This window comes from Calypte anna, chromosome Z (genome assembly GCF_003957555.1).
Source record: "Calypte anna isolate BGI_N300 chromosome Z, bCalAnn1_v1.p, whole genome shotgun sequence".
NCBI lineage: Eukaryota > Metazoa > Chordata > Aves > Apodiformes > Trochilidae > Calypte > Calypte anna.
This window is the reverse complement of record NC_044274.1, coordinates 18,551,239-18,572,698: the sequence shown is the minus strand read 5'-3', so window position 1 is coordinate 18,572,698 and position 21,460 is coordinate 18,551,239. Positions and strand designations below refer to the sequence as shown.

Here is a 21,460-nt window from a genome sequence, read left to right as displayed (position 1 = left end):
GTTAGCTGGAATGGTGAAGCTCTGGCAGAATAATAAGGTAGTGAAATGTAGTCTTGTAATTCATAAAAAATATACCTGAGCATCACCAAATAATGTAGGCATTTTCAGTACAGGCAGTTGATTAACATTTTCTAAAAATATGTCAATTTTACATGCAGCATCTTCTTTAATTTTGAAAACTTTTTCAGATTCTGTCGGTGCTTGTCTTGTATATGTCATCATCACTTGATTTTCCTACTGATCTCTATATGCTGGGCCTTATAACATCTTTAAATCAAAGTTAGCTTGCCATTGCACCCTGAAACTGGTAGAAAGAAAACATCGCCAAGTCATAAATAGAGGCAACTCTCAGTACATATGAAACAGCAAGAAGGCTAGGAAACAAACTGATCCCAGCATTTACTCAGGTTGTTAATTTCTAAATATAACCCCCGAAATTTTAATAGACATTTAATTCATACTTGCTGTTGATTATAAGTTAGATATATTCCCTGTTGGGGATCCACAGATTTCACTGGAATCAGCACTTTCACAGACATCAATACCTCAGTGGATCTTCTGGCAGCTTTTAATTCAACTATTCTAACCACCAATAAGTATACTAGGGATTTAGTACTTATCAGTGTAGAAACTGTGATGTATCCAAAAAAAATTTTAAAATTACAATGGAATGTAAAATGGAAATGGAATTACAATGGAATAAAACAAAGGCATTTAACATTATGCTATAATTTGGCTTCCTCCAGTTTCATTTATTTGAAAGGCTTGTTAGAGTACCCTCGATGCTTCTAATGTTCCACACAATATACATTCACTTCACTGTGGAGTACATTCAGATCTCAGACCACACCATTCAGATGTCCATCAATGGCAAATGCCATACTTGTTCCAAAAAAGAGGATTCAAACCATAGTTCTCACATAGTGCAGTAAGCATTAATATAGTTCAGGCTCCCTACATCAGTTTATTTCCAACTCTAAAATGAGTGAGGAAAAAAGGAAGACACTAATATGGATGAAGATTTGAACCTTTCTGAACTCTGCACCAGTTCAGATCCAGGACACCAGTGAAGCTTTTTTGGTACATCAGTATTACGCAGCCAGTGCTCCCACTTTCCCCTTGCCCCAAGAATTCACAAATGAGAAGGTAAGGTGAAGGCCGTGACAGTTTATTTGCAAAAAATGTACCTGTCCGATAATGTTGTATGTATACATATCACAGCTTAATTTCTTCCTGGACACACACATGTCATTAATACTAACCTTCTAGAATATTTCAACTGGACCAAGATCACTTTCTGTACAGGTCTTAACACCTCCACACAGAATTAATTGGATTGTAGTCTGATCTAAATACTGCAAAGACATTTAAGAAAACAGTATCTGGCAAACACAAGCCAATGAACTCAGCTCAAACCTAGCTCATCACTATCTCATCTAATTAAATTACATATTGGAAGCTGGAGCATTGCTAGGAAGAGCTGTTATGTGAAATGGTCAATTTTGAATATACAATGAGATACAATGAGGAAGATAAAAGAGCAAGTCAGCCCTGTGACTATGGTCCTCATTTTATGGTCAACCTTGTCTGCAGCACACTCTTAGTAGCCTGGAAATTGAGATTTTCCTCACTGATTGTCCTTTCTTTTACAAATATTGCTTTTTCCTCTTAATTTTTCTGTATTTTACCTCTTTGGGTATGTACTAGGAGCACTGCCGAACATAACTTCTGCAAAGTAGCAATCTCCAAGCATTTTGTGAAGAATCTTAAAACCAAGACTATACTTTTTATATTCATTCTTCTAAAACAGAGGTGTGGGGTTATGCTACAGAAACTCAGAAAAAGTGAAAGAAACACAGATTTCTGCTGCATAGTTAAGGAATGACTCGTATTTAAAAATAACTGCTGCTTAACTTCCTTTTCCAAGCTTCCATTTAAGTTCTTTTTGAATACTATATTTAAGAACAAAAAGGTAAATTTTTTGCTTCCTTGGAAGGTTTAATTATTTTTGATTAGGAGAAAAAAGATAGGATAAATAAAAACCTTTCCTACTGACCTATAAGAAGGAAACCAATAGTTAAGAAACACAGACTTTAGACTTACTTCAAGGGAAATAAGCCAGAAAACTCTTTAAAATATATTGTTTACATATATATAAATGCACCCTGCTTGTCAAAAATATTTATACAAAAATTAAGACAATTGTTAATTCTTGCATGTTACAAACATAAAAATGCCACCTGTTTCCCGAGTCAGTTCAGCCACGACTTATTTCAGATCATTTATATTAGTGAACATCCCTGAAAATTTGTAACTCAGTAAACTTATGAATCACAGTGGAGTGTCACCTCAGACAGCTGGCAATGTAGATGCAAGTCTGAAGTTAAACTGAATCAGGAACTGGACAATGTGCACATAACTTCAAACTTAAAAAAATGTTCCAGCCACATGGCTTGTATTGATATCCCCTTGTTATACATAATTTTTATTAGGTTAGCTCTTTTCAAGTTTTCACTCACAGTAACGCTGTATACTAAAAAAAAAAAAAACCACAAAACCCCTTACTGTATTATTCATTTTGGGAAGGGAATTAAGTGGTGTATTTCTGTATATGTGCTTAAAATCCTAGTACATGTAACAAGTAGTCTCAATTTTCAAGGAAAGAGTGAATAGATTTAAGTTCTCTTTTTTGAGCCAACATTTGTTGTAAGACAGTACTTGCTGTGCAAACTGGATGGCAGCTGATGTTTTTCCAGTCAATGTGAGGATTCATAATCAGTTCTTATCATAGGCATCAACCCTTCATTCATTTACTCATAAAAACTATAGACTTACTAGAAAAGGAAAAATAGAATCTAAAGGCACAGAATCACATAGCTGCTCTAGTAGGAATCTGTAAACAGAGAATCGTTTGAATTTAGGAAATCCAAATCTAGGAAAGTAAAAAGGCATCTGAAGCAGGCTTTTACCTAGCCAACTTCCGTAAATACCCGAAGGGTTTTGAGGTCTACAAAGTATGCACTAAAATACCGTATTTCAAAAAGCAATAAGGCAAATAGTATACTCATTATTTCAAAAAAGTTACAATGGTAGTGTAGGCATACACAGTATAACTTAATTACAATGCGTAATTATTCTACTACATAGCCCTATAACTGTTTCCTTTCTACATAATGGGAGATTATACCTGGGTTCCAGGTGAACAAAAAAAACATCCTTGCACCACCATCAACCACTGGTAACAGTTCTTCAGCAGCATTTGCTCTGCCACCTGGATCACATTCATGCTGAGGGAAGTCTACAAACCAAAGTTCATAGATTAAACACTGTCATACTTGTGAAGAGCTTCTTCTAGCTTTTGTGTAACTTTTTGAAAAAAGAGTATTTGCTGTTGCAAGAAATGCTGCATCTGTGATTTAAAGTCCCTCACACGAATTTTGTGGAAATGATTAATTTCTGCTAGGGTTGCAAAAGAAATAATGTTACAGCGTTCTTGAATGCCGTCAGCTTTCTGGAGTTCCATCTTCCCCTCTTCCACGTGCCGCTTACTCTCCTTTACTTTGGTAAGGGCACCTGTGTAAAGAACAAAACAAAACAGTTGAACTGTGAGGACAACGTAGACTTAACTACTGTACTTTAACAAGTGATTTAGCAACAACAAGGATTTGTATAAAGCTCATTCTAAACTCATATGTGTGCATACATATGTATAAACAAAATAAGAATAAAATAAAGCTTTTCCACATAAAAAATCACAGTGTGAATCTCTTCTTTAAAAAAATGCATTCTTTTAAGTCTCTAGCTTGCAATGGTTACTAAAACCTGCCTATTACACAGTCTTAAAAATTAGATGGTGTTCTTCAGGGAATAACTGATATATATGTCAGTGATGGGAAAAAAATGAAAGTTCTAGAAACCTAGTCAGATCCACTTTAGCCTACATAAACACCAGAAAAACAAACTCATTAAGAGAGTAGACTTTGTAAAACATCACTTTTCCCCATCTTTTTAAATGTAAAAAAAAAGACCAGAATACACAAGATCTTGCCAATATGCTAGTCTGCTTTTACACTATCGATACCCCAAAATTAATTCTGAAGTACTAGAGAATCTAAAAATCTATTTCAAAGTTGGGAAAAGAAAAGAAAAAAAAACAACAAAACAGAGCAGAAATGACAGTCCTCTTTCTCCGAACAGCTAATTAAAGCACACACCCACCCTATAAAAACCAAGGATCACCTAAAACAGACCTGTCCAAAGCAGACTCATGATTACAGAGTACCAAGAAACGTCTTAGGGCATTCATTTTCTTGGACTCAATTTCCCATAAAGCAACTTCTTTGCCTTAAATAGTACATACCCATTCTATTCATAAAACTAAACCAAATAAGACCAGTGCAGCTTTTATGCTCTCACTAGCATCTCATCGCAAGATATTAGTGATGGGACATTTTCCACATCCTTTAAGATCACACTTACGCTACTTGTTCCTTCATCTACTCATAATGTCTTAATAAACTGCCTCCTTTCAGATTAGACTTCTTACCATACATGTGACTGCAGTTCAATGATAGGGCTCCCTTTGCATTGCCTTGAAGAAAAGGATTTCTGTACTGCCTACAGCAGCACTGGCTAACAGAGAAACCTCTCATCAGCCTGAATCCACACATGTAGTAAACAACACTAAACAGTAAAAAAGCAGTTCATCAGCAGTAATACTATTTTCTGTCCTCTCCCAGTGTAAGGTGACACTTTGAATCTGCCTCCCCACAGCACCCTGATACATCTCCACAATTCACATCTGGATCATGATTTTGCCCATGGATACATCTGGGTTTGCTGCATGCACAGCAACTTGGGAGGCAACTGGGGAGCACAGATGCTGCTTGCTGCATTTCCATCAGGTGCTGCTCACATTTCCCCACCTGCTGTGGCTCACTCCCTCAACAGGAAGCTAGGTAGAATGGATGGTCAAGGTAACCTACGAGCAGGGTAAAAGATCAGATGATTTGGCAGACCTGGGGAAAAAGAGTTTGTTGCATTCTTGAAATTAAATCAGAGTTGTGTCCTGCATTATAAATAAAATCTGGAATTCCTAAAATCAAAGAAACATGTTTAACTTTCCTCCATTCAACTTCTAACAATAACTTCTTAGCTGTTGCAGGGAGTGTTTTTAATTGCAAACGCTCAAAAACACTTCCTCAGTTCTTGCCTACTTTTAAAATTGTATTTTTCTGCTCAATTTGCATTAAGGCTGTGCTGTATGTGGCATCTCCTGTCTGCAGCCCTGTAGTGGAACAAAACAATCAGACACCTCTGATTACCGAGAAGTGGGTGTGAGCCGGTATCAAATCCACCTGTGCCCAATTAGGGCAGGCCCCCTACTGAGCATGTGCAAGACCAGGGGGCCAATAAAAGGTGAAACTCACAGCCACAGACTAGCTCACTCTCGAACACTGTATTACCTTTATTGCACCACTAGCGCTCATTGCCTCCAAGGTGAGGCTCTCTGTGGAGTCTCGAACCCAGGGCCTTCGGCATTGCAGTACTGGGTCTTAACCAGCTGCGCCACGAGAGCCTCACCTTGGAAGCAATGAGCGCTGGTAGCGCAATAAAGGTAATACAGTGCTTGAGAGTGAGCTAGTCTGTGGCTGTGAGTTTCACCTTTTATTGGCCCCCTGGTCTTGCACATGCTCAGTAGGGGGCCTGCCCTAATTGGGCACAGGTGGATTTGATACTGGCTCACACCCACTTCTCGGTAATCAGAGGTGTCTGATTGTTTTGTTCCACTACACAGCCCTGTTATGAGCTCTCAGTTGAGAGCACAGGAAATTTCCCCCTGGTGTGATATAATTGTGGAAAGACCACACAACAGATTTTCTTTTTTGAACGGTAATAGGGAGGTTTTTAACAAGGTAAGCATAGACCACAAGCAGCATGGCTCAGGACACTGGTATTCAAATGGCAGAGGCCAAACTCTGCAGTGGCTTCCCCTGGGGCTGCAAGGTGGTGGAAAGGCTTGGATCCACACCTTTCTGGTCCCCACAGCCTGCCAGTGTGTTGGCTAAAAGCTTGGCACTGGCTGCTACATCTGTTTGACCTCATCATCTCCAGACGGACCCAAAAAAACACCACCAAGAAATGTCTTCTGTGTGCAGTGGTGTCAGCAGTGGGACTATGTCAGAAGATCTCTATTTCCTCCTCTAGAGAAGTGAGGCATCTGAAGTGAGAGCATGATCTGAAAAATATTTAAGTCCCTCTTCTGCAAAAAGGATGCTTCTTTCAACGAAGAAAACATGATTAGCAGAATTTTTCTTTGTCTTCTGCAGGCATGGCAGGAATCCATGCACAGCTGTGAAAAACTGAACTTTGGGACTTACTGGAAACCAGATGGAGCTGTTTAAATAAACATGACAACTCTTCAGTTGTGATGTGAGAAACAGCTTTAGATGTTACCTCTAGAATGACCAGAAAAATACTGACGTTTACAGCATCAACAACTGAAATAATTATTTTACAATAAAAACATAAATTACCAAATAAATACGAAACCCCTTCAGACTACACATATCATGCATAATGTAGTTTTTACCATTAGAGAAGAAAGATTTATAATTAGGGAAAGGAATCAGAGAGGGAAAATTGCAACCATTAACATTGTTCTCTTAAGACATATGGATTCATACAGGTCCCATAGTGGAGTATCCTGTAAAACCTAAGAAGAAAACAACCAGATGTCAGCAATGTTCAAGAATTTATACATATGCTTAAATATAAACTTGCTTACTTTTTTGAAGTGCCTCTAAATGAAGTGTTTAATTATCAGTGAAACAACCATTCTAATAGAGGGGAAAATTTAGCTTATTTTAGGACAATCTGATAACCTTTCTTGAGTACACAGAAATAAATAATGTATTTTAATTATTTTTAACAATAATATAATTGTAAATGTAATTTTTAACTTGCTCAACATCTACTGAAGTAGTAAATCTTAGAAGAAAGTGTTTGTTTGCATGGCTTTGCAAGCAGCTTTATTATCAATAACACAACAGATTTCATCCCAACTTTTCTCTGGCCACCACTGCATAGCCTCCAGCCCTTGTATTTGAATCTGCATGAGCAGAACTCTGAGCAGGAGCAGACGTTCACTGATGTCCAGGGTGCAATGATGTACCCTGCGAATGCTGAAAGGAGTGCAGAGGACAGAGCAAGGGAACTGGGGAGCCTGAAAACAAAGGTCTTGCTCAGAGATGTCCAACTGGAGATAGGTCCCATGGTAAACTCTGATGCTTCCCAGGCCAGAGATCTGTTTCACCCCAGGCCATATGCCATGAACCTCATCTTCTATCACCTCCATCCTCACTACTCAGCACCTAACCCAGCACCTTCCACCTCCCAGCTCCCTCTACCCTCCTGCAGGCTGTTGAAACTACACTTAGGCTACTCTGGCCTAAGTGTAGCTGCAGAAACACCTCCCGGTGTCTGAATGTAATGATATGAACACCTAGTACTGGTTTGGACATTCCAAAAAAAAAGACAAAAGCAGAACTATGGCAGCCCTAGAAAAAGGTAACATGCATTTTAGGGAAAAGAAAAAGGAAGTAACTTCCTGCTGAATGTCTGGGATAAATATTCACCAATACACTGTTCCCAGGGGGATGGAATACATAAAAAGAAATTATTTGTAGTTTTTAGCTCCAGTTCCACAGATTCTGTAAAGTTTTGCCCATGCATTTAAAACTTCCGGTGCAAAGAAAAGACCTTGTCAGGAGACCATGTTTCAGTGACCAACACTAGCTCCCAAACAGTGAAGAGCTCCTGGATCAAAGACACTGTAAAAAGCTGTGTTACATCTATTTCTGTTCTTAAAGACCAGGAAAAGCAGATGTGAACGATGTTTTTCATTGCTTAAAGCCTGATGTTAAACAGCCATTCAGTTGCCCACCATACCAAATGGTTTAACAGTAGGCATGATGTCTGTTCTTGAAAACCGGCTACTGGAGGGAGACTAGTCTAATAAATCCCTTGGCTATTCTTTTTAGTACAAGACACTGTTCTCATATGAGACATCATCTCTAGAAGGAAGAAAATACATTCATGATATTGCTTTCATCGAAGAATACAAAAGCAGAAAATCCAACTAGAAGTAAATTTTCTTTTTCCTCAATTAACAGTGGTGTTTTTTAACTACAGCCCTTTGCTTAAAGAACTGAAGAGACAAACCCTGGGTAGACTATATGCACATAGCACATTTTCAATTTACATTCCTTCTAGAATCATAGAATCGTCTGGGCTGGAAGGGACCTCTGAGATCATCAAGTCCAACCCTTGAGAAGAAGTGACTTGAAGAAGTGACTGTGGAGGAAACACTTATCTCTAATCCAACAGACTGCAGCCAGAACAAGCCTGTCTACATGGCTACCCGACTTACACCAGATCTAGTAAAGATGTTGTTATGGGATGACTCAAATGACTAATCCAATAAAAAACTGTGTTTGGCCTGGAGGGGAGGGAGCCAGTGGCTTAGTTTAATCAATGGCTTAGTGATGTGATCCAGCTCAGCCCAGGGCTACACAATCATTAGCTCCAACAAAAGGGAAGTTGCAGAAGCACCACAGGAGATTACAAATAACATGAAATCCTACTCCAAAAAAAGCCCCCAAACTTCCCTCTCTCAATACAGAGTGAAATGACGAAATTGTGTGAAGCAGAATAGAGCTTCTACTACATTGACAGACTATTTGCTTAAGAACAAACAGCACAGATTAACAAAAGCCTACAACAAGATTCTGCGAATTCTTTACATTTTCTGGCCAAGATTTAGAATGGAAAGCAACATAATAGGGAGCTGCCTAAAATTAAAACCAGAAGTTTTCTCCAGTAGGAACAAAACTGTACAAAAGAAATGTCACAGGGAGAAAGTGCTATACTGTTATGGATGTAGGAATGACTTGCTACTTTAAAATCTGGGTTTACAGTTTTAAACACAAAAGTCACTTCCAACATCTGAGGCAAAATTATTAATTAACTTACTCTTTCTGAAAGTGCCAAAACAATAGTTTACAAACCTAGTCTTTCTAATTAAGTTTATATTCTTCTCCTAAAGAGTGCAAAAGTACCTTAACAACATCCTATTTCATTAATATCAAATTGTAATTTACTATTACAAAGTGAGTTTCTTTATATGAAAAAAGATACAAGGTTTACTATTCATTATTTTGTTTCCTATCGCTTAAAAAAAAAAATAGAAAAAAACCCCTGTCCAATAAATCATAAATCACAGGTGCTAGCATCTAGGTTAGCATTGACTGTCAACAGGATTATTAACATCCAACACAATTATTTGTTCTGTCAGTTACCCTGTTTCAAAGCTCATTGAAAGATGTCACTCTGAGATGCAGTCTTTAGTTAAAAATGAAATCATCTACTTTACGCAATTCAGAGATAACGCACAAATAAAACATCTTTGCTAGAGATTTCCAAAACTTGATTAATCTCATCTGGTAGTCTTAACATACACATGGATTTAATTAGTATACAATCAATTAATGACACTGTTAGAATCAACACACAATAAAGAACTACCTGAGTTAATGGATACCACACGTCTAATCTTTTTTTTTTATTACTATTAAAAAAATGCCATATTAAAGACCTGACTGTAGTCATTGTGCACACATCTACCAGTTGGTGTACAGACAAATAGGAAGAGAATACCTAACCAAATTATTTATTCAGATCTACAGGGAGTGTAATCATACTCGCGTGCATTCAGAGGCTCCAAATAGAGAATACTACTGAAAAATATTTAAATTATCACATTGGTAACATGCAACTCAGTTCAAGAGTCCCCAGGAGGAATCTACAAGTTTTGGTGTGCAGCACCTACAGTACAAATGTTTCACTGGGCTATGCTACAACACACTGCTATGCATGCAACATGCCATAATTTGCCCTTGAAACAGTTGATAACAGGAGGTTAGAGCAAAATGTAAAAAAAATTATAGAATTATTATAGAATTCTATTCTATAATTATCAGTTTATTGCACATACTACCCCCTCCCACCCCATGGCCCCATTAATAAAACAAGAAAAGCCTGTAAGGTTAGGTAACCACATGTAAAAATTGCAAAAATTGAATTAAAGTTTACCATTTGAATCTTGAATGATGTGACTTCAAAATTAATTATCTACAGATGTATTGTACATAAACAGATTTTTTTACAAAGAAAATGGTCTTACTTCAGTCACTAATGCATGTTTAAACTATGTTCATTAATAGTTCTGACTTTACAGATACACATGGCAATGTCTGAAAGGAAGCCCATCAGGAATATTTTGATATTAAAATCCAGTAAATTGTGTACATTTCTGTCCATTACAAAAAATGTACAGTTTTGCAACACAGCCTGAGAAGCAAACATTAGGTAATGCTGGTTTTGCCCAATTCTGGGGCAGTCTGTATTTTTAGACATTTACATGTACCATCTAAGGAGTTGTATGCCTTCAGCTCCTATGGCAGACTGCAGGGACTGAAAGGAATGAAACTGGCCTGGATACTAGAAAATTGCTACACTTGCCTGTTAAAAAAACAGTCATGTTTTCCAGGCTGGACATATCTGAAAATATAAGTAACTGTTATTTCTCAACATCTAAACAAGGCATCAAACAGGCTTTTAAGGAAAAACTTTCTCTAGAATTTAAGCTGGTCTGCTATAGTTCAGTCATCACAGCTTCTAAACACTAGTTTCTCTCAATTAGAATTATAGAATGGATTGGGTTGGGAGAGACCTAAGAGACCATTAAGTTCCAACCCCCCTGCCACAGCCAGGGACACCTTCCAACAGACAAGGTTGCTCCAGGCCCCATCCAACCTGGCCTTGAACACTTCCAGGGAGGGGGCAGCCACAGCTTCCCTGGACAAGCATTTTACCACTCTCACAGGAAAGAATTTCCTACTATGTCTACCCTAAATCTCCCCTCTTTAAGTTTGAGACCATTTCCCCTTGTCCTCTCACTACACACACATGCAAAAAGCCCTACCCCAGCTTAACTGCAGATCCCCTTCAGATACCGGAAAGCTGGTATAAGGTCACCTTGGACCCTGCTTTTCTCCAGCATGAGCAACCCCAACTTCCTCACCCTATCCTTCATAGGGGAGGTGCTCCAGCACTCTCGTCATTTTTGTGGCTCTCCTCTGGACATGCTTAATAAACTCTATGTCCTTCATAGGGTGGAGAGTCCAGAACTGGACAATGGGGATGCTAAGCACAGGCACTTTTCTGCTAGAATGATACTGCAGACTGACTCCTAACAGCTTTTGAAAATGCCCTGTTCCTAATGCTGACTTCAAAACATAAGTTTTGAACCACATAAACAAGAAAACATAACAACATAACCAGAAATTATGCAGTGCATGCGTGTGTGATATAAATTTATTTTCAGTAGAATTGGTAAACAGCATATAGCATCTCTAGGTCTATGGAAGACAAATATTAGTCAAGGTCACAATGGATGTAAGCATCACTGTATCAAACAGTAACTTCTTCAAAATTTTCTTAAGATTCACAGGATGTGGCTGCAGAGAAAAAGACATATAATGCTGTTCGTTGATACCCATATACCATTAATTAGAGAAGCAAGGACAAATGTAGATTCTACCAGATTGCACATTTTAGTTGCAAATACATAACTTTATTAAATTATTATATTATAAATTAATATATTAAATTAATATATTAATGCAATCTGCATTATAACATATAGAGAATATTACAGCTTTATTAAGCCAGAAGAGAATTGTCTGTCTTTCTAGGAGACAGGGATGTGCCCCTTTGAATACAGGCTTATATAAACTTGCAAGCAACTTGAAAATCCAGTGTCATGTCCTGATTTTGCTGGGACATAATTATAAAATAATTTTATTTTTCTGTTCAGAGAAACTGAAGTTTTAAGAGACTGAAGAGTCCAGTGAAAACAAAAGAGATAAAATGTATATGCATGTTTCTATACTGATCAAGGTTGAGGGTAGCTTTGAACAGCACCCATAAGTGGGAGAGGAAGGGCAAAGCTCAGGGCAGCTGACCCAAGTTGGCAACCGAAGTATTCCATACCATAAATATCACCCTCACCGTGCATCAGCAAGTCTGTGGGACGTTTTTTTCTTCTGCCATGGCTGCCTTCCCAAGAGGGTCCTGTCTGTCTTGCTGGTGTTCCTGTGCCTGAGGCCTGCTCCTCCACTTGCTGTGATCAGCTCCTTGCTGTAGCTGCTGTGCATGCAGTGATGGCATTCAACCTTCACTGCTGGAAGAACAAGTTTCTACTGCTATCTAGAGCTGAGTGTAACTTCGTATCTTATAACAGTATGGGGTTAACATTAGTTCATTATTATCATTCTGTCTGTTTTCACTCAACCCACAGGTCCTGTTCTCCTTTCCTGATTCCCCATCTTGGGTGGGGTCAGGTGACAGAACTGTGCAAACCATGAGATGTCATTATCGTGGTATTTGGTAAAACAGTTCTTTCTTATACTGCCAGCTAGCCTGCATAGCTGTTCATGCATATAAAGACTGAAAATGGTAAGCTCGAAAAACCTAGAACAGCAAGTTGCTTTTTACCATGGGACAAAAAAAGCAATGCAGACTCCAAATCATAGCATGAATCTGCTTTTCACATTCTTATGAAATAACTGCATGTAGGTATAAAAAGGGTATTCAGCTCATCACTATTATTCAAGTTCTCCACTCATCATGGGTACCTACCTAAAGAAAAGCATCACTCCTTCCTGCCCTGCTATAGTAGCAACCCAAAGTCACTGACAAGAAGGGAACAGATTGTTTAAATGTATATAATCACTGATTTTAAAAGATTTCTCTCCAAAATTTAAAACATAGTTTTCACAAGTGTTTTTTTTTTTCTTTTTAAAGTTTATTTAAATCCTCCTGGCTTTCATAAAACATATAAGCAAAACTGTGTAGAAAACACTGCCCTTTTTTTGGTCTAGTACCGTAAGAGTCATGTTTTGTTGACTAAGTGAAAAGTTATTTCACTTTTTAAATTAGAATTTTCAAATTCTGTGCTGGTTGAACAAATAATTTTGGATGAATTTATGCAGCCTGCACACATTAACTTGGCATACTAACTGTCCAAACCAAGTCTCACAATGAAGTCATGGAAAGATGCTGGAACTGCTGAAATATGTCCTTGTTTCAAAAGTGACTTAAAATCCTCCCAAAACTGGCAAGTTCATTAGGTTTTGATAATGGCTTTACAAAGACCTGGCAGAACTCTGAGAAGTACCTTCCATTTTTAGTCTCCCAATTTTTACCTTCCTGATTTGAATGAAAGTCCTTTTAGGAAAACCTGGAGCACCCTGTGCTGCAAGAGAACTCTCACTCCATCTAGATTCTTCATTAGCTTTTAGCTGGAAAGGCATTACATGGTCTTTGAAATAAAATTACGTCGTCTTTCTACAAAACAACTTTCAGTTCTTCAATACCTACACTGTCTTGCTACTCTCTAGCAAGACATGGTTTTCCCAGTGGCTAGGTCCTTACGAGCTGTGGTGAGCAAGTACCCTGCAGTGACAGTGCCCTGCCTGCAGTCACAACAGCTACAAGGTGTGAGGTGTGATCAAAATCTCTCTGGTCTGTCAAGACTAAGTGGGGAGGCAAGGACTAAGAGGTAAGCTTTCTGGTGTGCAGTAATGTGTGCAGTCTCTCCCACGGGAGGAACAGTTACACTTCTTCTGCTACCAGCTGTCTGTGAAAAAAAAAAAGTCACTGTGGTTTTATTAGATATGAAACATCTGTCACCATACGTCTACAGTTTCAGGTTAGCAGGTTTCAAAAAGTAACAGGAAAGAGAGAGATATCATAACTACATGAATCCTGCTGCCTGAAAAAGCTGTAAGTAAGAAGAGTTGTGGTGGGAGGAGAAAAGAAAAACCCTATGCTTTCAAAAGATCCACACCTCTTTTAGGCAGGCGGGGTTTTTTTATGTCCTTCTGCTTACCCTTCTTCAAGTAAGGCTGTTACTCGATTTTAGTCTTGTTTATTTTTGTCCCTGATATTCCATGCACCAAGAAAGCTACAATTGTATACAGTTTCTAGAAGTGAAGGCTTTTTCTAAAAAGTCTTCTAAAAAGCCATCTAAAAGTCTCAGCTTTCTTCAAATACTGGGAGGTAATACTGGGTGACTCAGCAGCAAGCAGACAATGCTACATCATCACTGTTACAGAAATGGGGAGGCTGACAGGGCAAAAAATTTGTAAGCCTGGAGCAACCCATTCTTTCTCATCAATTTCCTTAAGTAGATGAAATGTATGTACCCATCTCTTTTTACTGCTGTAAGGGTCACCTGGCTAGGATTACATGCCCAGCTCTTAGCTGGTAGCTACCTGAGTTGAACCCCATAGGAAATGTATCTGAAGGACAGAGGGGAAAAAACCCAAAAAAGTGGACAAAGGGAAAAACAGAGATGGAAAAACCATTATCTGCACAACAAATTTAAGAGGTGAGAAAGTAAGCATGAGAGAAAAGTACTGCTTGCTTTTACACTCTGATATAAAATTTCAGGTGTGAATTTTGACCAGTCTGATTTACTTGTGAACACACACATGACTCCTTCCTCAAATAACAAATTAAAAATGCTGAAAATGTTAAGAGTTCCAGGTTTTAGTGCTTGGGTGTTTTTTCATCTACAATTTTGTAAGATATTCTAAAAATGCATCCAGCACATTATTTATAGCCAACATATGGAATTAAGTTTGCTTCAGGTGAATAAGACCATTTGGCTTACTTTACTTTTCACAACAATGCTCAAGAAGAAAAAAAAGTAATTCAGATTTTTAAAAAAAATCTTGGCATGCAGAGGGAACTGAATTGCTGTGTACATCTTGGAAGATACTTGGACCACTTTCTCAAATCTGTTTTGCAAAAGTCATAACCAAAAGTGTGTGCCTAGCATTAACATCATAATGTTAAGAGAAAGAACAATTCTGAAAAGTACAGAGGAAACCACAAGTTAGCATTTCTTTCACCTTCACAAAACGTCAGTTACAGTAATTCCCCAATCAAAACTTACAAGGAGGAAACCTGAAAACTTCTAACTCCTCTACTCTCACAAAACAAATACAAAAGGACAGTCAGATGAGCATGACCTACAGTACTAGTATATACTATCTCGAATTCTTATATATGCATAAGTTTTCTGAACCTGAACTTGCATGGGCCTGTAGTGAGCATTTATGTTGAAGATGATTGAAGTCGGAAGATCTCATTCGTTGAGCAAAGCTCTAGCAATTAATATTTAGCACTTGTTTTGCCAAGAATGCCTAGGGAGTTCCCACAAATAGGCCTTAAACACACGGAAAAGTAAGCATTATCCATTACAAACAAGGACAGGAGGCTGCTTTTCTTCTCAAAATTAAAGCAGCTTGTATTTCTTAAAAGATGCAGCAGTTCTGCAAAAGAAAGTGACAAAATTGCAGCTTAGCTTTTGAGTCTAATCAACTCTTCTACAAATGTTTTCCCGGAGTCTAAAGAAAACTGAGTAGAAGTGTACCTGTCTAACATATTTGGATCTTCTACTACAAAACCCACAAGATAAGTGCAGGAATATGTTCATGCCAGCGCCTCAGAAACATTTGCCCACGGGGAGTTGACGGCTGTATTTATTCAAGTATTTGAGATCTGAGATGCAGACCCCACTCTGACATCACCTAACCCTACAGGTTCCACTTTTCCCTATAAAACAAGACTTTTGTAGGGGATGTAAGCCTTGGCACTGATATGCTCTGTGCCAGACTCAGCAGGACTCCAAAGCACTTCCAAACAGAAATGTGGGCTTTCCAACTCAGCATGTTCTTCACGATAAAGTGTACTCCAATGAATCTTCAGAACCAAGCTGAAGCACAAATGAAACCTGGTCAGGTCTCTCAGAAAGCACTAACAAGTTGACCCTCAATTGGCATGTGGGACAGAGAAGTTCAAATCCTTCCTTTGTCTCTTCTGGAGCAGGAACTTTTAACTCTTCCTTCCCTCACAGAAAATTCCTTAAACACTGTGTGTACCTCAAAATGAAGGAGGAAGAGGGAATCTTTGAAAAATCTCCTATTGAAGTGATTTCCATTTTATAAAATGCCTAAAGTATTAGTAAGACAATAAACAGTTTGAAGATATTCCCCCTTGTTCCATGGTTCACATGTTTTATATGAGTGACCAAAATGACAATCCCTGTCTGCACACTTCAGATTATGCATGATGTCCTCAGCACAAAAGGCTGAAAGACCTGCTCCCCTGTGCAATTAAAAGCACAACAGTTAACATGTTTTCCTGCTGATATGCAGATGAAGCTTACATGGCTTTGATCCGTAACTCCAGGAGAAAAGACAAAGCCCACACGGAGGGAAAAGTTGGTTTTTAACTCAGATTCTCCATACTTCATACTGCAGAAGTTGGAGAAATTATTACAAAACTCCAGAGGTGCAGACTTCTCAGTCCATACCACAAAACACACTTCCACTTTGAATTGCACATCTTCCATTTGCACTATGTAGAAAACAAAGGAGAAATACTAACTTCAAAGTACATTTTTTTTAAAGTGTGGCCATATAAGGAATGTATAAAATCAGGATGCTGCTTCTACCATTTCTAATGACACTTTGGGGTAATTATATTGAACAAATAAGTTGTACACTAGAAAATAAAACACTTGAAGAAACGCACATCAACTCTATTTTTCAGATGATCAGTTATTACCAACAGATACTAATTTAGTCCATACAGACAATAATGTCTCAAAACTGGCAACTAACCCAGACAGTAAATATAAAAGAAGGTTCTCACTCACTAGGAACACCAATCAGTTCATATTTTCATCTTAAGTTAACAATTTGGAATTGAAGAGTTATACCTTGTTACAAGTAACTCATAAAAGTAATAAGACAGCAATACACTGGATGCAAACAACATTTTCCTCTCAGTTTTCTTAAAATCTGCCTGTTTTGTAATTGGAATGACAGCAACAAACATGTAATCCATGTCTAATCCTGTTTCTAACATGAATGCAGACACTCAGTGCCATTTTCTGACGGGACTGGGATAAAACTGTGTCAAAGGCAATGTTAGCCCAATGTTATCTGGAGCAAGAACACCTGCATGCAGACCAGCTGTAGGTTTCTCCAACCAGCTCCAGGGTAGGGCTCTTGGCACAAAATCAGCTCTTTGTATGTTATGCTCATGCACTATTCCAAGTGGAAGCTCATGGAGATGAGACTTCCCTAGTTCAGCAAGGTAAACCTAACCAATAAGTGCAAATTCAAACACAGCTCTAAAAGAAACAGGGTTGAGTCATGCACATCTCTTATTACTCCAAATCTACTCTTCAAAGTCTCATCTCCCAAACCACTGCAGTGAAGAACTCTATATAGCCTTAAAGCATAAAGATATTTAAGTACTACATATAATCTGCTTGTCTTTTTCACCTAACAAAAAAGCTAGCCATTTGTTTGGGATTTTTTTCCCCTGAAGCATACAGATAATCCTATTATTGGTTGACAACTCACTTTAAAATGCTCTACTTCCAAACACATGATGACATTTCCAAAGTCATCCCTCTCTCCAGATATAAAATACTTAAAAGTTGCATCCATGCACTGAGGTGCACAGGGGCATGGAAAGGTTTTTTTGTTATTCCAAATTAGTAACTCTTCAAATAGAATGAGAACTGGTGTAGGCTCCAAGTGTGGATAAAAAGGTATCAATAAGCATGATTAGTCTGAATAGACACATAAAGCCTATATGTTATTAATAATAAAGTAATAAGCACTCTTTCGGATATTGTAAAGCATTTTTTTTCCACAAAGTGCACAAGTTTTTATTGCTTAGAAAAGCATACTGTACTCAAGAATGCTTTTTATGTAAAAATTTAATATAATGACAAATAATTAAAGCACCCCACAGACACTTGTCTGTAAAGACAGTGTGATAAGAACATTTAGGGTCTTCTTCTGAAGCCATTATCTTTCAATATCATGAGTGATTTTCTCACACTGCTGGTCTGTGCTGATTTTGTGCTAATTTTTTGGAGGTGGTGTTTCCACAGATGCTGCCAATTGATGCAAGGAGACAGAAAGAGGGCTGGGGTAGGAAATATTAAGGACACTGAAATAAGTGATACCTAAACCTTAAGAGAAGTAAACTTTAAAAAGGTTTTTGGCACAGGGCTTTTTGCAGTCTCACCCATCTGTCTTTTTTTCTTTTTTCTCCTACTCTCAATGTACTTTCCACAAACTTTCCAAGTCTTTTTAGATAAAGTTAACAAGACACACTTTAAAAAGATCTCACTGTTGATAGCCAGAACACAATGCCACAGCATCTAGTAGAACAATTTCTCAAATGTTAGGTTGCATACTTCCCTTTTCTCCTCAAATAATATTAAGATGGTTTAATTTTCCACCCACATTTTCAAAATTCAGCAGGAGAGTGGAAATCTGACTTAGATGCATGCAATTTTAATGAAAAGCTTACTTTCTTAAGTAACAACAAATTGTGCAACTTTGTAATAACAGTTTCCACAGATTTTGCCAGCAATAATGCGCATGTCCTGGAAGTCTGACTTCTTTTATCTTTTAGCAGAGTTTATCTGCTGAAAAAGACTCTTCCAACTCTTTTATCATCAAACTTAAGGTGCTGTTCCAGATGCAAAACCCCTGGAAATGTCACATAATGACAGAAAAGACTTAGTCACCTTGACTGACAATTCAGGCCCTACATCTTGGAATGCAGGATACCACTTACTGATTTGCAAAAGAATTTTCAGTGAAGCACATGCATTTTCTCAGGTAACTGCTACACACATCCATTTCTGCAAAGCATATGCAATGCTTTGTCTCTTTTACAGCTCAAATCCCTACACCTCTCTGGTACTCGAGTTGAAAACAACAGGTAAGTAATAGAACACAGAAAAAAATGAATGATGGGTTAGTCTTCTCACAATGGTGAAGAAGACATAAATATCACTAATTTCACAGCAGAAAAATAATCTACACATATATAGAGATACAAACTTCCATTAATGTGAACAACTGTCAGTAGTAACATAGAAAATGGTTTTTTCATTTTTGGAATTTCTTTCTCTCTGAGAGATCACAGAGTGCCATATAGACAGCTGCCAGTTTCAACCCCAAAGCATGTTTCAGCTAGAAAGATGCTGAAAGGATAACAGGTGAGCAACATCTTCTTACAGTAGTAAAGGCAAAGGATTAACAACTTAAATTAAAAATTCTGTGGCAGACCATTATCTTTACAAAGGCACCAGTAGAGTTCAATGCATGGCCAATCTGAGAAACCCCAGAAGCTTTAAACATCGTGTAAGACTGTCTGAAACTGCAAAATGCACACAGCACCACATACCTGCCACCATGCACACCTCAACTAAGGCAGTCAGTTGGAGGAGTCAGTTGGAATCTGCATCTTCAGATTACTTCGTATTTATTATCCACTAGATCAGAGATTTGAGGTACCTAATGTACATCAAAGACTAATAGATGTTTTCATACGCCTTGATCGCCAGGGCTTGTAAACAAGCCCTTTAATCCTTAATGCATCAGCAGAAAAGGCAGATGTGGTTTCTTTCAGAGATACACAACCTCTGACCAGTAAAATTCCTAACTATGTCTAGACCTTTGGCATTGTCACTGGTGTGTTTTGTGTATTTTTAGCAACAGTTTACCTGAATAAACACAGCAAGATCTAACCCAAGGCCAGCAAGCCAGACACAGGGCTGATTTTACCCCTGGTCCCTACTTCTGTGTGCCTACAGAAAAAACCTTCAATGTTTCAGAAAACATATAAGGGTAGCGTTACCTTTCTGGACATGGATGATGTCTGGAAAGTTGGCCAAATGCCCTTGATACAGTGCTAGCAAATCCATCACGGGATCTAGGTCCAGCCGTGGCTGATCTGCAAAGAGGTCCCCGATGGCATCGTAGGCTTCTGCAGTGAAGGCGATGGCTTGGTTGAGGCCAGCCGAAAAGGCCTGCTGGTCCAGCTCAAATGCCTGACTGAGACACTTAAAGGAGTGCCCCACCTTCTGGTATTCCTTCTTGAAACCAGTGACTTGTTTACGGGCAAACTCATTGGCGGTGTGATTAAGCTGCAGGGCGCTCTCGTCCATCTTCTTTGTGAAGGCTTTGAAGCCATCCACTTGGCTTTCCACCTCTTGCAAGTCCAGGATGGCTCCGGGGCCTGTGGGTACACTGATGGTCAGGAAAAAGTTGGCACCCACCATCTCATCCTTCTCAGCCTTGCGCTTGCCTTGTTTCCAGGCCTTCTCATCTGTGCTGGGACAGCTGAGGAAGTGCTGGAAGGCATCGCACTGTGCCAGCACAGGGTGGCTGCACATATGGTCCATCCACCAGGCCAGGCCTTTGCGACGTTTGGAGATAAAGTCCTCTTCAAAGCGGCCGGTGGCCTGCTTCTCTGGCAAGTGAGGCACGGAGATGACAGGGAACTTCTCAGCCAGGCGCCCATAGAGCCAGTCGAAGTGCTTGTAACGGCGGTGCACCTGCTGTCCGGTGTGGCTGGGCACCAACTTGTAGGCGATGTAGCTCTTCATGCCCTTGAACTTGGTTTGCTTGGTGGGGTCCTCGATGGAGCACTGGAAGGGGTAGGGGTTCTCCTGCCACTCGGGGCCCCGTGGGCCCAGCACCACACAGAGCTTGTCCCCGTCCTTCACGAAGCCCGATGCCTCTCCCAGCACGAAGGCCTCCCCGCCGGACTTGACGAAGGTGGAGAAGCGGTTAAGGTTGCGGCTCACCGTGGCCGAGCTCTTGGCGCCACCGCCGGGAGGCTGGGGGTGGCCGGCGGGGTGGCCGCCGCGGGAGCCCAGGGAGAGCTCGGACCGAGTGGACAGGCGGTACCGGCCCGAGGGCCCGCCGCCCGCCGCCTCATAGTCGGGGTACGAGCTGCCCAGGGCGCCCGGCTCATCGGCCACGGTGGAGCTGTCGTCCCAGTCATCGTCCCAGTCATCATCGCTGCCCTGGCTGGGCTGGTAGGAGCCACCGTAGGGCGCGGGTGGGAAGGGGTACCCGGCGGTGGGAGGCAGCGGGAAGGGCTCGGGCGCCGACGCCGGTGGGGGCTGCTGCGCCGCCGGCTTGAAGGCGGCGGGGGGCGGCAGCGGCTCGAAGCCGCCGGCGGGGAGGTTGGCGTAGCGGGCGGGCGGCGGCGGCTCGGCGGCGGGGGCGCGTATCACCTGCACGTAGGAAGCCGGGAAGAGGCCGCGGTCGCCGCGGCTGTTGACCCCCTCCAGCCATCCCTCGATGTCCTGCTCGCTGCAGAGGCTCAGCACCTCGTGCTCCCGCAGCGAGATCTCACCCGGGTTCTCCGACCTGAAGTCGTACAGCGCCCGGGCCCGCAGCGCCATGGCCCCGGCGCCCCGCCGCCCGACCGCCCCCGA

General features: G+C 40.0%; 1 protein-coding gene across 2 annotated transcripts; it reads right to left on the bottom strand.

Annotated features, from left to right (window-relative positions):
• Nucleotides 1-1,147: 1,147 nt before the first annotated feature.
• SNX18 (sorting nexin 18) lies at nucleotides 1,148-21,450 on the bottom strand. 2 transcript variants are annotated; one of them, XM_030466995.1, is made up of 2 exons: nucleotides 19,870-21,450; nucleotides 1,148-3,573 (listed from the first exon to the last, which is right to left on the bottom strand). In XM_030466995.1, the coding sequence occupies exons 1-2, from the start codon at nucleotides 21,425-21,427 to the stop codon at nucleotides 3,320-3,322; spliced, it is 1,812 nt and encodes a 603-aa protein (XP_030322855.1). In that variant the 5' UTR covers nucleotides 21,428-21,450; the 3' UTR covers nucleotides 1,148-3,319. The 2 variants fall into 2 exon arrangements, with proteins under 2 accessions (XP_030322855.1, XP_030322856.1); XM_030466996.1 differs by lacking the exon at nucleotides 1,148-3,573 and adding an exon at nucleotides 13,542-13,762.
• Nucleotides 21,451-21,460: the final 10 nt, after the last annotated feature.

Coding starts and splice junctions, on each gene's coding strand:
- SNX18 (XM_030466995.1), bottom strand. CDS start 21,427: ATGGCGCTGCGGGCCCGGGCGCTGTACGACTTCAGGTCGGAGAACCCG. Junction 3,574..19,869: donor CATCATCCATGTCCAGAAAG/GTAACGCTACCC, acceptor TTCTTTACACAG/GTGCCCTTACCAAAGTAAAG.